General features: G+C 40.2%; 1 protein-coding gene across 16 annotated transcripts in view; it reads right to left on the bottom strand.

The window, feature by feature from the left end:
- The window catches only part of LOC130407577 (transcription factor 4-like), a 130,825-nt gene that overhangs the window by 39,935 nt on the left and 73,107 nt on the right, over window positions 1–17,783 (bottom strand). For all 16 annotated transcript variants that reach the window (XM_056730602.1, XM_056730601.1, XM_056730603.1 and 13 more), the window contains one exon: window positions 3,869–3,974. In XM_056730602.1, coding sequence (XP_056586580.1) covers window positions 3,869–3,974 — 106 coding nt within the window. The remainder of the gene's footprint in view (window positions 1–3,868; window positions 3,975–17,783) is intronic.

Consider the following 17,783-nt stretch of genomic DNA (forward strand, 5'->3'; position numbering starts at 1 on the left):
GTTCTGTATATATTGGAGGATAACAGTAGCATATGCATATGATAGCGAAGGGATCTAAGTCAGTCATGGGTTAAATAGAACATTTAAAGCCAGTGTTAAATATACTGTATATAAGTGCAGATGGACACTTGGAGTTTAGCTGTATGAATGTTAATACATTATGTGTGTCTGTGTTTAGCTGCGGCAAGCTGTTTGTTTTGCTAATGAACAGGGGCGAACACTGCAGGTTAGTTTAATTTTAAACTTCTCAAATCATTTGTGCTTGGGCTGAAAAATATGTCACAGTAAACTAGTAATGCTCTCACGTTGTCTGTAACCTTATTACTTGTAAATGACAAGCTCTTAAAATCCACGTGAGATCTGCAGGTGCACATTCTTTGGATTTTAGGTAAGCGTAAACGCACAACGTCAGTACATTAGGATGCGCTGTTTGCTGTGACAGATTTTTTTTGTCTCTGGACTAATTATTTGAGACGTTTAAGACGAAACTAACCGCAGATGAATTCACGAAATATCATTTAGCCAAATCATTGCCATGGCAGTACTACACGTGTTGTGTTGACATGCCGGACAGAAGAATGTGGGGTTCGCTGTAACTCACTATGATTTAAAGAGACATGCACCAAAATGGGCTGCTATGAGCAAAGCTGTCTTTGACAAGGCAAGAATGGTTTTGTTTACACAGCCATTGAGTGTTTTTAAGCAAAATGGATGTTGTTGAAGACCCTAATAGATCATACCAACTTGTTGAAAGTGCTCGTCTGATGAGTCCTTTAACACAGAGTACCAGTTATATTCTGACTACTCCTAAACATTCTATCATTGCTAATTATATAGAAAATGTTCTTCGCTATTAAAGGCAGCATAGGTGATCCTGTCCAGAATTTTGTTGTTGTTGTGCTGGTTGAAAATCTCTATCATATCTATATCATATCTATCAAGATGTATAGCGGTCAAAGTCGTAGGACCAAATAATGTTCACCCACTGGTCATGTGTACATTTTCATCCTGCTTATTTTGCATCACTCGTCGCATCCTGTTCACATAGACAACATACGTGATCAGCTTGCTGACGTCAGCTGTCTCAATGAAGGGAGAATGATGGACAAGCTGTAACAACCAAACTTCCCTTGCGAACCGACAAGTAAATGTACTAAACAAATGTCAGTTTTTAAAAAAGCAGTGCAAAAAGATCTGGATCATGAAAGAGGAAAATCTAGAATTAAAATCTGTAAAGTTTTTACAGGATTGAGAGGGCTCCGGAACACGGCTCTGATCTCTTTCTTTTGGACAGGTATGTACATCCTTCGATAAGAATTTAATGGACTTTGGACTTTTTTGATGGATGGCAATTAGAGTCTGTGTGTGTTCATGTTTTTGAAGGAGGCATGGCTTTAGACGGTTTACCGCATAGAAGGTGGGATTATAATTGAACTGCTAGCAAACTTAATTTAGCACCTTTCCAAAATCAACCACTCCATGTACTAATGTATCTTAAAACACTTATGTATGTAAAAAGGTCTACATTTTATACATTTGGTTGTATGTAGAGACCTTATAAACCCTGATGTCCCTGTAAACCAGTTAGCGGCTAGTTCTGTGTTTTGTGTATGTAGAGACCTCATAAACCCTGGTGTCCCTGTAAACCAGTTAGTGGCTAGTTCTGTGTTTTGTGTATGTAGAGACCTCATAAACCCTGACGTCCCTGTAAACCAGTTAGTGGCTAGTTCTGTGTTTTGTGTATGTAGAGACCTCATAAACCCTGGTGTCCCTGTAAACCAGTTAGTGGCTAGTTCTGTGTTTTGTGTATGAAGAGACCTCATAAACCCTGGTGTCCCTGTAAACCAGTTAGTGGCTAGTTTTGTGTGTTGTATGTAGAGACCTCATAAACCCTGATGTCCCTGTAAACCAGCGAGTGGTCAGTTCTGTGTATTGTGTGTGTAGAGACCTCATAAACCCTGACGTCCCTGTAAACCAGTTAGTGGCTAGTTCTGTGTATTGTGTGTGTAGAGACCTCATAAACCCTGGTGTCCCTGTAAACCAGTTAGTGGCTAGTTCTGTGTTTTGTGTATGTAGAGACCTCATAAACCCTGACGTCCCTGTAAACCAGTTAGTGGCTAGTTCTGTGTTTTGTGTATGTAGAGACCTCATAAACCCTGGTGTCCCTGTAAACCAGTTAGTGGCTAGTTCTGTGTTTTGTGTATGAAGAGACCTCATAAACCCTGGTGTCCCTGTAAACCAGTTAATGGCTAGTATTGTGTGTTGTATGTAGAGACCTCATAAACCCTGTTGTCCATGTTATCCAGTAAGTGGTCAAGCAAGAAGTCAGTTGTACAAAATCAATTTAGTGTTTTTAATCCAGTTGTTTACATATTTTCTATTGTGTCACTCGGAAATATCAGTGTACATTTCTCAACATTCCTTTTGCCATTACTTGAAAATAATCCAGTGAGATGTTTCCATGTACAGGGAGTCATATGTCTTATTACATGAAGAAAAGGGGTAAAACTGAAAGGGGCCAAGTCCTGAAGAATTCTGGCAATGTTAGGACAAATATAGCTTCAAACACAAAATGGTTAACTCATTAAATATTGATTTGATTGGATTTGATTTATTTAATTGATAAATAACTGTGATATATAGCATTGTTTTTAAAAGCATCCAAACATGTGCTTAAAATGTCTCGCAGTACTACAGCTTTGCAGGTAGCTTTCTTAGGTCCCCAAGTTATTTAAGCTTGTTGGAGACTAATGTGTCCCAGACTTGCACAGTAATATTTTTGGTATGTTTAAAAAACCAGTCAGTTCTGGTCCTTGATTTTGATTGAGTCACGTAGGAAGCTGTTGTAAAAAACACAATTTATAAGTGATGACTGTATTACATAGTCAAAGTACTTGCATATTCACATGGAATGAAGCAGTTGAGACATAAGTTAATTTTTAATTAGGAACATGCTGTATGCAAGCAGCAAAACGCTGGGAGTTTCTTTGGTGGAATGGAGCCGGATTGTATTTAATGAAGCCTTGCTAAACATATGAACTAACAATTTTATATTACCAATAAGTTCCTTGAAGGAGTGTGTATAGAGTGAATTTTTCAACTTAGAGATTAACCTAACAACCCCCTTAGCTGTTTTTAAATGCACTGTAACACACTGCTTTCTTGGTGCTTATTGCTTTAATAGAGACCTCATAAACCCTGTTGTCCCTGTAAACCACAATTTGACACGTTCCCATAAACCTGTGAAATGTCACATACATAATATAAGTATGTTCTGAAAGTAAATGATTGTTTTTGAAATGGTGTTAGTCTTCTGTAGATCAAATAAAAAATTTTGACATGTTTTTTACCTTGATTGGATGGAGGGAAAGGTATGTCCCTGTAAACCACCAAAAAGTCAATTGACCTCATAAACCACATATGCCTGTATGTGTGTTTATGTATGTGTGTAACACAGATGTGTGTATTATGAGTGTGTGTGTGTGTGTGTATGTATGTTTATGTTGCGTGTGTAACACAGATGTGTGTGCGTTATTGTGTGTATTATGAGTGTGTGTGTGTGTGTATGTTTATGTTGCGTGTGTAACACAGATGTGTGTGTGTTATTGTGTGTATTATTTGTGTGTATGTATGTTTATGTTGCGTGTGTAACACAGATGTGTGTGTGTTATTGTGTGTATTATGAGTGTGTGTGTATGTTTATGTTGCGTGTGTAACACAGATGTGTGTGTGTTATTGTGTGTATTATTTGTGTGTATGTATGTTTATGTTGCGTGTGTAACACAGATGTGTGTGTGTTATTGTGTGTATTATGAGTGTGTGTGTATGTTCATGTTGCGTGTGTAACACAGATGTGTGTGTAGTTGACCTGGCATAAAGAAAGACGTGGGGAAGCTGCTGCCTGGTGCTTTTGACGACGGGTAACCGGGTGAATCACGGTTATAATCTGCAGTGCTGGCTGAAGGGGCGTACACCTGAAACACACAAACACACACATGAAAGAGTGATCGAGTCTTTCCATATTTAACACAAGACACTGAACATATTTCTGGGAAATCAACAACACTGAGTGAGGTCTTGTTCAGTATAACTTTATAAACTTTCTTTAATGAGATCAATGAGATTTATCTAATATGACTTTCATTCTAAAGTGAATCTGTTTTGTTCGTTTAGATATTTATTTGAAAGCTGAAGGGAAGTGGAAGGAAGAGGAGACCAGAATATAGTGAACATAAGACATGACTTTCCCAGGAGCCTCAGCTGTGTCTCAACACTGTTATGAGTGTGAAAATGAGCTGAACAGCTGCACACTTTCACGTGATATCACTACACAACAGTCCCACTACTGAGCTGAGAAACACACACACACACACACACATCTCTTCAATCTCAATGTTTTCAGATAGACAGGAATGAGGAGAGCAAACTGTAACCTCCTGATTCTCAGATGTTTCTCATGAGGAGAAGGCAGTAATCTCACACGTCATGTTGAGATCTTCACAATGTTTTCAACTCTGCTCAGATACTCAAGTGTGGAATGAAGAGTCAGAGAAACATTTCTTCAAACTTCTTCCTTTATAAAGTCTCATGAAGTATAAAAGAGCAACTTCTGATCAAAAACAGGAGAGTCACTCGCTCATCAGATCTTCAAGGGTGGACATTAAGACAGAGAGACCAACACAGCTGGAATACTTTAATTTCCCATGAAACACCTTACACACGCACACACATGGCCACACACACACACAGGCACGCTTGCACGCACGCACACACACACACACACACACACACACACACACAGATGAATGAGATCATGGTGTGAGTTTCTTGAGTGGGTTTCCGTTGCAATAAAGCACCTGTCTGCTAACACACACACACACAGTAAACATACACATGCACGCAAACACTTACACACATACACACACTGTAAACATACACACATACGCACACACACACACACACACACACACACACATCCACACTGTAAACATCCACACACACGCACACACACACAAACACACACACATCATGCAAACACACACACATCCACACTGTAAACATACACACACATCTTTCAGGATTTTCTGCATGTTTGATGTTGTAACCCATCATCAGGTGAGATGAGTTCTGAAATGATTCAGTGAAGTAACATCTCATCTGAACCACACTTGAGGTTCAGTGTGCAGCACAAACACACCCGAGTGAGAACTGCAGCTGATCAGAAGCAGATGTAGAGAAACAAGAGCAGTAACAAAACACACACACACATCTGACCTCCTCGGCCCCCCAGAGTGACCCCTGTCTGCTGCACCTGTGCTGATTTCCTTCCGCCGCGCGAACATACACACACACACACACAGTCAGATATCCACACACATGCAGAAACACATACATGCATGAAAACACTTGCACACACACAAACTGATCACAAAATAATCTCACCACACATGCACACACACTTCTCCTGCTGACTGAGGTGTGAAGAATACCTGAAAACCTTAAGTAAAAGTACAATACACATATGTTTCAGGGACAATGACTATTACAAGTTACAACTCACAAATTCCAAAACGACTTGAGTGAAAGTCTTCGAGTCTAGAGACCCTACTGATCTCTCCATGTATCAACATCTTCTGAACTCCTAAGCTACTGATATATCTGCAGCCAAAAAAAACAAGTACCTTCAAAACAAAATCCAAACTGCATCTAACCCCCATCAACTTTTCTCAACCATCTCCTCTCTTCTCTGTCCCCCTCCACCTCCCGCCAATACCTCGCTGTCTGGAGACCATCAGCAGGCGATTCTCCGCTCAATGCATCCCTGATCTCTCTCTTTCCCTTTGCTATCCCAAACTCCCTTAATTCTCCTTTCCAACCGGCCTTCATCACCACTGGCACTGTCCCCACCTCAAACAAGCCCTGGTAACACCTTTACTAAAGACACCAATACTCGACCCCTCAGTGATCAACAGATACAGACCAATCTCACCCCTGCCTCCAAAGGGTAGTATTTAACCAACTCTCTGCATATCTTTCACAGCATGACCTTCTGGACGGTCAACAGTCTGGCTTCAAAGAAAGGACATTCTACGCTCTCCTGTGTGTCGCAGAGAACATCCGTCACCTTATTCTGCCCGATGTCTCTGCTGCTTTTGACACCTTGAACCACCAGATCCTGCTGTGCACTCTCTCCAAACTGGGCATCTCTGAAACTACACTCAACTGATTTAACTCTTATCTCACAAGCAGATCCTTTGAGGTATCCTGGAGAGACGAGACATCCAGATCTCACCAGCTGACAACTGGAGTTCCTCAGGGCTCAGTTCTCGCTCCTCTCCTCTTTCCTATATATTCCACCTCCCTTGGTCCAACTATCAAGGCACATGGGATCTCATACCGTTTTTATGCAGCTTTTTTTCTCTTTTCAACAAGATGAGGCCACAATCTCTGCCCGTGTCTCTGCCTTCCTTCTGAACATCTCTTCTTGGATGAAAGAGCATCACCTACAACTCAACCTTATTTAGCAGACGCTTTCATCCAAAGTGACTAACAAAGTAGGGGAAAACAATAGAAGCAATATGTGCATTAAAACTGGTCTCAGTTAGCCTACCACACTAACCAAGCTAAGCATATCCTTTTTGGGGTGGGAAAGGAACAACAGTACAACAACAAAGTAGCCGAACAACAAGTACAGTAACTAATTACACACACTCCAATACTTTACACCACTGCCTGCTGAACGTGTGTGTGTGTTAGTGTGTAAGTGTGTAAGTGTGTAACACACAGGCAGAGCAGTCAACAAGCCAGCTAACCGTCTCTCACCACATTATTCCAAAAGGAAACTGTAGTGAGTGTCTGTGAAGTATTTGTTGCTGTTTGAAGCCGAGAGAGAAAGAGAGAGAGAGAGATAGAAAGAGAGATAGAAAGAGAGAGAGAGACAGAGAGAGAGAGAGAGAGAGAGAGAGAGAGAGAGAGAAAGAGAGAGAGATAGAAAGAGAGATAAATAGAGAGAGAGAGATAGAAAGAGAGAGAGAGATAGAAAGAGAGAGAGAGAGAGAGAGAGATAGAAAGAGAGATAGAAAGAGAGAGAGAGACAGAGAGAGCTCCGCCCAGCACTCTGGACTTTATTCCATCAACCTGCAACTGGTGTAATGCTCTACAGATGCAGCACAACATCAAGAACTCTAACCCCCCCCCCCACACACACACACACACACACACACACAAAGAGGTCTGGCTTTACCATCAAACACTAATCTATTCCACATGAACCAGAGAGAACGAGAGAGTGCACGCCCACACACACACACACACACACACAAGCACACATAAAACACACATACACACACACACACTGTGGAGATCTGGCTTCCTGTGGCTTGATTAGGGAGAACTGTGTAAAGACAAGTGTCTCACACAACAGCACCTGTGACTGTGTGTGTCTCTGTGTGTGTGTGTTTCAGGTCAGATGGAAATACTATAATAATAATAATAATAATGTACAGCTCTTTTTCTATACCGGATCTATACACTGTGCGTGTATGTGCATTTGTGCGAGTTGTTATCCAAACACACTGAAAGTGCAATGAAACATCTAAACTAAATACTTTCATTCGCACCTAAAGATTGAACCACAAGATTCATCAGAGAAAAGAGATCAGTAATGTGTGGAAACTATAAAACCATCCGCTAATATACCTGAGCGCTACATCTACAGTAATGACATCAGTTACACAACAACAGAGAAACACACACAATATCAGTGCTGTGACAATAACACAAGCTTCACACAAAGCCCAAGCGCCTGTTTTCCATTCGTAACACAAAGTGAGAGAAGATGAGATGAGAATGTGCAGCACATTATATTGAAGTCAGAATATTCATGACAGGTGAAAACACAAACATGCGCAGCATCAAAACATCAGACACAAAGCAAACAATGAGTGTGAGATCAGAGGACATGACATGTAAAGAATCACAGATGACTGCGGTGTGTGTTTATACTGAGGAGGAACACACAACAGAGACAAAGAAAGAAATGAAGGAATGACACTAAAGGTAGAATATAAACACTAGAATAAAACACTCTTGACCTCCATCAACTCTTCTGTCAATCCCACAATCCACCTGGCTCAGCATCACTCAGATGGCAATGATGGACAGTTCTACCAGCGGCTCATTGAGCTGAATCACACCGTAAAGATAACAAGTGAATCTATGAAGACAGTCACCAAATACACACTTATCTTCAGATGACACGACTCAGTTCATGAAGAAATAAACTTACAATCAAGTACTGAAGCTTAACCGAGTGTGTGAAGAGGAAGAGACGCTCACGTCCACCCCACGGCCTTATGGGTAATAAAAACACTCTCTGCCTATCTGGTTCAAGTTCTCTTACGTTTGCTGAAGATGGAATTTAAAACACGCACGCACGCATCCTTCAAAGTCTTCAGAGAGGCCGAAAACGACGACCAGGGAAAAAAACTAAATAAGGAAACTTTAAAATCAAGAGAAAAAATGAAATGCAAACAAACTGGAAAAGGGATAAAAGCGGAAACATTCCACGCTTTCCTTTCATGAGGTTTTCGGGTGAGTTCTGGTAATTTAAGTCACTTAGAGGTAATTTTGCATTTAGTTGAAAGAGGCGAACTATTATTATTGAAAAAAAACACAGAAACAATTAATGAGCAATGAACACACACACACACACACACACACACTTCCACAGGTGATGGATTTTAACTAGAGGCCTTTTATTATTTGTGAACCCTTTCAAGGTACAAAGCTTTTGGCAAGTGACCACAGCGCTTCTAATTGAACCAAATTACTGCCAGATGCCTCACTACACCAACACACACACACACATGCATGCATGCAAGCACACACAAACACACACCAGTACTGCCTTAATACACAAGCACACACACACACACACAAACAGACCAGCACTGCCTTAATCTACACACACGCGCATGCATGCACGCACACAAACACACACACACATACACACACAGACGCTGCCTTCATACACACACACTGAAGTGTTGTAGAGACACTACACAATCAAGGTCAAATTGGGTCAATGAAAGTAACATAAACCAGAAGTGCACGTGGCATTTTCAGGGTGTAACAAGGCGGCATTTGTGTGTGTTTGTGACCCACAGAAAGCGCTCGATGTGGAAATGGGCCGCAGAAGATGGCAGCCGTCCAACCTCATCTCCATGGTGATATTCTACAGGCGCTTTTATACAGGACACACGCCAATCCCATTGGTCCGGAACAGGTTTGAGCCCGACACGCCGGTCACGTGAGCAAAATGGAGGAGTTCTCCGACCGGCCGGTGGGCCCGAGGCGACAGAAACGGCAGGGAATGTCAAACCTACGGCGAGAGCCAAACAGAATGTTCCGTTCCATTGAGATCCAGCGCGCTGGATAATTCCCTGACATTCCTAAAAGCAGACATTAACATAATCAACGGCCGGCGTTCACTCCCACCATATCTGATGGCGTATCAGCTCTCACGGCAGTTAAACCCTCAGCAAACCCCAGCGGACTGATCCCACAGCTATGTGCCAAATCAATTTGGGAGGATTACCAGGAAAGATTGAGGGAATCTGGAAAGGTTTAAGTGAGACTCCAGGCAGCCGGTGGAACGAGAGAAAGAGACTTCAGACGTGAGGATGAGATGTCGTGATTCAGTGGCTCTAATCGAATGATTGTGGACAGATAGGAACACTGTGTGTGTGTGTGTTTGTGTGTTTTCCAAAGCCATGAAAACCCGTCCAGAGCTGCTGATGTGCCAGCTGGAGGACCGCAGAGATGAGCGACTGTCACAAGAAAGAATCAATCTAGGATAACAATTCAAATAAGATTTTTAAAGACAAACTAGTCAACATGCATACAGACACACACACACACACGCACATCTGTGTCACGCTCACAACACAGCTGAACATCACACACCAAAATTATATATTTATGTATTTAGTCTGAAAACATTTAAAAACATTGTTTTTAAAGCCAAGAATTTCTGTAAAATGTATTTAAAAAATCCCATTAAAAACATCAAGTTTAAAGTTTAGTTAAACTAATATTGTTTTAGCTAAATAAGACAAAAAATCGTACTCATTTTTTTATTCATATGCACTTTAGTATAATATATGACATATTTGTTAAAACTGTTTTGATCGTTTCATGTCTCAGTTTCTATATTGTTCATTTCTTATGTCTCTACTATTAAAATCTATTTATTTAGTTGACAAATAAACAAGTAAATGTGTTCTGTGTTGTGTGTTGTGACGGCAAACATTTTGGGGAAAAAATAGCATAAGAGAGATTTATCTTCTTTGTTATTACGTAATATGAATATTAATATTAATAATACAAATTAATATAACCTTTTTGCTGTCACACCATAGGACATATGTCCATTTTCTGTTTTAAAAATGAGAATAATCAAATAAATGTTGAATTAAATAGATAAAAAACAATATTGACATATGAAAACATTTGTACACATTTGTAAAAATAAAACAAAATTGAACTTCCTAACGATTGCTGATGCAAATGAATCAGTGAATCAAAGACTTGAACTGAATCAGTGAAATGATACACTTTCTTTATACAGAACATTAAAACATGTCGGTCTGCTCATATGACATGAATCAAAACAGATGTAAACTGGTCGACTGGTGCAGACTTACTGAAATATTTCTATTGAACTCCAAATCACAATGTTGGTTAAATGTGCCCATATTATACGCTTTGACAAACCACACAAGTTCACAAAGCACTGAAAAACATAAGGCAATATGTCAAGAGAATAAACATGTTGTGTGTTTATCGCATTGTCCTAACCCAGTGACCTCATAAACATGCGTGTGTTCACATACGGCATCTGTACACAGACACACACACACAGACACACACACTCAAGCTGTAGTGCTTCTGTTGTTCATCCTGTTTTTTCTGCTGTTTTTCGGAAGTCTGACATCAAACAAACTGTTCATACAAATCACACTCGCTGCTCAGACTGTGTGTGTGTGTATGTGTGTGTGTGTGTGTCTGTGCACAACCACCTGCTTACAAACAACATAACATACAGAAACACACACAGTAAAATATTACAAATCAATGTGTGTCACAAACACGTTTATAGAATAACATTATGAATGAAAAAGTCCTTTTGCTTCTTCTGGATGAACGAGTCAGATGTCCCAATAAATCTGTTCAGATTTGTCAGATGTCTTTGATCAAATACAAACATATCATCTCAATATGACTTTATTTTTATCCCATTCTATCAGGACCAAATGATCATGTTTCACTCACAACTCCATTGAGTCTCACAAGTTATTGTATGATGGAGCAACATCTGAGACCAAAGTACATCTACACACACACACACTCACGCACGCACAGAAACACTTACACACACATGCACAAACACACACACATGCACGCACACACATATACACACACACACACACACGTGTACGCGTACACACACAGAGCCCATATAAAGTTAATTAGAATTAAGATGAGGGTTTGTGTGTTTCATGTAAAGGGTTTGTAATGGTGAACATATGGACAGAGGCACACTTCAGAGGACCGGATCACAGACGCATTATTAAAATAATAAAGCAAGTGAGATCAAAGACTGATTACTTCAACATTTCAAACGTAAAGCAGTTTTTCCCCTCAATGCTTTTTCAGATCGTGAGACTGTTCTGTTCTACATCCGGTGTGTTGATGTACAGCAGCATCCAGACTGACAAAACTAGCATCACACAACCTCCTCACACTTCACATCATTCCTGAATAAACCAATAATGTTTTCTTCAAGAGGTCGGCTCATTTGAATGAACTTTGTATAAAAAACAACTGTAACTTTTCAAAAGTTGAGAATAAAAAAGTGGACTCTTGCTGTAGTACACAAACATAAAATACATCTTCAAACAACAAGCAGAAACAACAAAGTGAATATTTGCAAGTGATTTTATATATGATAAAAAATTGATTATTATATTCTCACGTCTGCTCTCTAGTGTCAGTGTTATTCAGATCTACAGATGAAATTCAGAATGTTAATGTAATATCATCATCATCATTTTCTTTAGAAATGTTGACAATTTTTTTGGCTGTAAAAAGGACGAATGTAAAAGCGATTTTTTTAAGCGAACCCTGAATAGCTTTCTATGCTCTGGTGTTTGTAAAGAAAACGGCTGTCGTTCCTCAGATGTTTGGCAGCGGATGAAACTCACCGAGGTCTCAACCACGGACAGAAATAAATAATTCAGCACATGTTCAACACAAAACCTGTCCAATACAACTCACTCACTCAAAAATAATGAAGAAAAAGCAGAAGAAAAATACTGATATTCTCCAATGCATCTCTTTTGAGTGACAGAGATATTTAAAAAAAGAAAAAAAAATTGTCCAGACATTTCTTCTATCGGACTCATTCACCCTTTAGACCATTACACACCTCTTATCTAACACACTGTTTTGTGTACATCTTGTCTATATTTCGTTCAATTTGACGTCATGATTTACATTCATCAAACGCAAAAAATCCTCATCACCACCTGACGACGGAGACAGACAGACAGAAGGAGAGACAGGACGGACCCTTCTCTCAACCCCACTCACGCTGGGAATGTTGGGGGTCTCCATACAACCCGGACCTCTTCCGACAGATCAATGAGACGATCTCTGGCACGCACGCACAAACACACACACACACACAGCTGTCCCGGGCGCTCTACAGTACACAACACACACCAGAGATCACATCACGCAGGGCCGAAACCAACATCCACATGAACAGCATCTCCTCACAAACATCACAATTAAATATTACATGAAATTTATGTTAACGCATTAAATGATATTCAGGCTTGTATTGCGGCAGAATTATGGTTTTATTTGGTAATTATTACTTTATTTAAATGCAAAGCATTGTTGAGGAGAACGCTGTGATGTTTAAAGCAGAGATCTTGTTCTTCAGAGTGTTTCTAGAATGATCCATTTCAGCTTCATCTGACTTCACTTTGAATGTTGCATAACACAACAGGATTAAATCTCACAAATTCTCCCGTTCAGACGTCCACATATGTGTGTGTGTCCATGCAAACATCGGCCAATCAGACTGAAATAATGCGCTGGAATAATGCACAAATTTACAAGCATATGGTCAATGAATTGTACTTGGACAAGGGACGGATAAATCATATAAAAAGAATCCGAAATAAACACCTAAATAAGCAAAAAACTAAAATGTTGTAAAGTAAAATTAAATGAAGAAAATAATTAGATTCAAATAATATTACAATTTTAGAATAATGTTTTATTTTTAATTGATTTACAATAGCAACCTTAATAAAAGAAAATTAAGTCATATGTTAAATAATTTTTTAATTACTGTAATAAAATATGTGCATGATTTTCTAACTTTAAATGACTGATTGAAAAAAAAAAATGTTTCGTTGCAAATGTAAGCAAATCTTAAACTGAAATACAATAAAGATAAATTTTTTTGGTTTAAATAAATAACGTGTTCTATAAAAACGCACGCAAACATCTCAGCGTGGCAAAATAGAATGAACGTGTGTTTGAGGCTAAAATCTCGGCGTGAGAGTCTGTGTCTGGTTAATTAAACTGCAGGAATATTCACACGCAGTCTTTGCATAACAATAGTGAGCGGCCGGCGCTGGTTAAACCGACCTCGTGTGTAAAGAGCTCTTTTGGTTTTGTGTGACATTCTTTTGTTGATTCATTAGTCCACCCGACGTCCTTCCCACAGAATCCCAGAGAACCGGGTCGAGTCATCCACACGCCTGAACAGCGCACCCATCGCTGCGGGCCAGCGGGGGACCCGAGATGTTTCCGGTGATTTTTTTTATTTCTGATGTTTTTTTTAATAGCCACATAAGTAGAAAAAGAATCCCAGCGAGATGCCTGTGACCAAATCAAGATGGGCACAACGCTGCGACCCCGAGCCGTACGATGGACTGAGAATTACAAACACGAACAGGATTGTGAGGCCCTCACACACACACACACATCTTCTGTGTTTAATAAAGAGGGCACTTTGATGCCACAACCTCACACACAGGCCTAGATGTTTGGTCTGAGGGCGGGAAAGACCAACGGGTCTATATTTACAGCCAGAATTCAGACATACAATTTGTTTTGCTTTTTAACACTTACATGAATGACAAAGTTTCGAATCAAATCTGTTCTTTCGAAACTGTCTTTCAAACATGCATTTTCACAAAATATGAAGGGCACAAGAACAATCCAAAACAAACTTAAAATGGCAAATGTCAACCCACTCAGACAGAAAATGAGGAACACACGGGACAAACGTGATGTGATGGGCGGGAAGTGGGATCTGGAGGAGAAACAGAAGGACAGAACAGAGGCCTCGGGCAACCCGACGGCCCGGAATCAAACGACCCAAATGACCTCCGGTACTTTAGTGTAATTACCTCACATCACCTGACCCGAGCCGATAAACCTGACCGGAGTAAAGACTTCTCTCTCTCAGGACTGAAGTTCTACAAACCAGCAGCTGGTCTCAAACTTTTCTCCACAAACACCTTTGATTATTTGACACGTCACACTTTTTTTGGGAAGTTCCAGGAGATCTCAGATATTTTCACCTCGTCTCTATTCCTCATCATTTAAAGCTCATAAAGTCTTACAAAGAGGAGAGTAACACGTCCACCAAATCACTCACGCATCAACACATACACAACGAAACCATCTACACTTTACACAACCTCTACAGGATTACACACACACTTTATTGCATCTTCTACAGAATCCAAAGAGTAACCAGCAGATAACGCGCACACACACACACACAATCACACACACACACACACACACACGCGGACGGCAGGCCGTGACAGATGAGAGTCATGAATGACAGTCAGACTCACCGCTTTGCCGTTGTAATAGTACATGAGAGATCCTCCGCTCACGCCCGGGATTGTGTACGCGCAATACATGATGCTCTCCTCCTGCTGTGTGTGTGTGTGTGTGTTTTATCCTCTTCAGACGCTTTCACACAACTTTGAGTTCAAACTCGCCTTCCCTTTCACAACAATTCCTGCAGTCGCATTTTCCCATATGGCCGGTCCGAGCATGCTGAATATGCAAACGAGTGAGAAACATTCCTGACGTCGGCCGATGGGAGGGGGTGCAATGGGGGGCGTCTCCTAAATGAGCCGGAGTCCCTCCCTCTCTCTCTCTCTCTCTCTCTCTCTAACCTCAACATCTCACTCCAGCTAATATAACACACACACACATCTTCTCCATGGTAAATCTGGAAGTGATCCGGTTCTGAGCTCTGTCGGCTTTTCAAGGGACAAAAATGTGTGTGTATGTGTTTCCAGACATTCTATTGAACCGCTTTCTCTCATACACACATTTAAAACACACATCTAAGTGTGTGATAAATCAGACCGCAAATGACACTTACAACACACTCACCCCGACGCTCACACAACTTATTCACACAGTATTTTTCTGTTTGAGAGAACGTCTCCAGTGGGAGATAAAGTGTGTCCATAAAGTCGCTCCACAAACTCACACATGCAGAAACACACAAACTTATAGCTGTGAACCCGATGACAAGCTGGAGTCTCATCAACTATTTTTGCATCATTGATCCTTTGAGGATGCTCCTTGCTAAACAGTGCCACGTAACGTACAGATAAACACACACAAACACACACACATGGCCTGAGGGGCAGTATAGTGACAGGAGTAAAGTCCATTATATACAAGAATACATACACCATTTATAGACTCTCTCTCTCTCTCTCTCTCTCTCGTGCGCGCTTTAATTTGATTAAAAGGCGAGTGGCAGGAGGGATTCATACACGCACATCTAATAACTCCACCATCTGTCTTCAACACTGGCACAACACCAGAACTGAGAGAGAGACAGAGAGACAGACAGACATAGAAAAAGAGAGAGAGGAAGAGAGAGATGGAGGGAGGGTGGGAGAGGAGAGAGAGACGACAGAGAATCTGGCTGTAACTCTCTAATATTATTGTATTATTTTTCAATGACCTGTAACATCATTATTTCTTGACATCATCACTTTGATGTTTTTATAAAATTATATATAAATTTCTCTATTAATCATTTTAATAATTGCCTTGCACAATGTAGTTCTTTAAATATAAATGCTTTGCCAATACACATAAAAAATATGCAAAAATACTAATAAATCACACTAATATTTAACATTCAACAGTGAGAAAGAGTGAGAAAGAAATACATGCTGGTTAGATAAAAAGATCATTTTTTAAGAGGTGACGACACACACACACACACACGTGCGTCTCAATGAGTTCTCTTGTTCAGTAGTCAGGACACTATTTAGGAAAATCCTTCCGGTGCCCTGATATCGTTCGCTCCCTAAACATTCCCACAATGCAACGCATTGCCTCGATGCTCACTATGCTCACCGGAAATCACGTGACATTTCTAACCGAAATTGCACGAGCCAACTTAATAAAGGTATTGAAACGTTTGAAAAGAAAAACATTAAGTTTATTTTATTTGATGTATAAACACACTTTTCTAAACAGGCAGACAACACAATCTCTACTTAACAGTTGGATTGAATGTTAGATCAAATTTGTGCACGGATGTGTAACAAAATCATTCAAGTGTTATGGTTTGATCCATTAATAATTTAGCAATTATATATAAACTACAATAATTCAACAGCACACGTCACATGCAAGACAAACATACGGTGCATCTGTCTTCTGTGCTTTTGTCACATTCTGGCCTTTGTGTTGTTGTTGTTGCTGTTGTTGTGTGCTGTGACGGGGCTTTAAGAGCGCTCGACCCTCCTTTACCCCCATCTCTCTCACTCTCTCTCTCTCTCTCTCACTCTCTCTCTCTCTCTCTCTCTCTCTCGCTCTCTTTCACAATCCCCTGAGATTAGGATGAACAGCACTTGGATTATAAACACACATTTCATTCAGATTTCATGCTCCGAGGATTTTTTGCTCATTAGAAGCATGAGTTGTCAATCTCAGAGGATCCAGTTTGAATATTTTTTTTCGTTCTTTCTCTCGGGGAGTTCAAATGCCTCGACTGTGACTCGAAGGACCATTCGGTAAGAGCGACAACATATGTGTTCACAGAAAAACCTTTCACTTTCACACACGTCAGCTTTTGTAAATGCTGTGTAAACGCTGCCGTTCTCACTCCTAAAACACTCAGAATGATACGAGATTATTTCTTCTCTACTGAACTGAAAAGAAAAATCACTTCACCAAAGCTCTCAACAGCAACAAGACCAAAGGGGACAGACGACATTAAACTCAACAAAACATTAGTTTGAGTTTGATCATCTGTTCAATAAAGAAATATAAATGTGTTTCACATTTATCTGAAAACATCCAGAGTGATCTGAACCATAAATTCATCTAATTTGTTATTTCTCAGATTTTGAGAATGTATTAATCTCTACACGTGGATAACACACCTAGAAATAAATCCAAGAGTTTGATTGTCAGATGACACGACCTTTAACAAAACAGCCGGCATGTCTGCAGACGTGAATTTAGTTTCCACATTGGCGAAGATTTTGTTGGGAGAATTATTCAGGACGGATCTGTTCTGTCGTCTCTGGTTCTGATGATCGTCTCGCAAATAAAACCTCTTTATTTCACTCAAACGGGTCCGAGGGTCTCGTCCCGTGGAAATCTCGCGACGGATTCTAACAAACATTAAACACAGTAAG

The sequence above is a fragment of the Triplophysa dalaica genome, chromosome 19 (assembly GCF_015846415.1).
Source record: "Triplophysa dalaica isolate WHDGS20190420 chromosome 19, ASM1584641v1, whole genome shotgun sequence".
NCBI classification, from domain to species: Eukaryota; Metazoa; Chordata; class Actinopteri; order Cypriniformes; family Nemacheilidae; genus Triplophysa; species Triplophysa dalaica.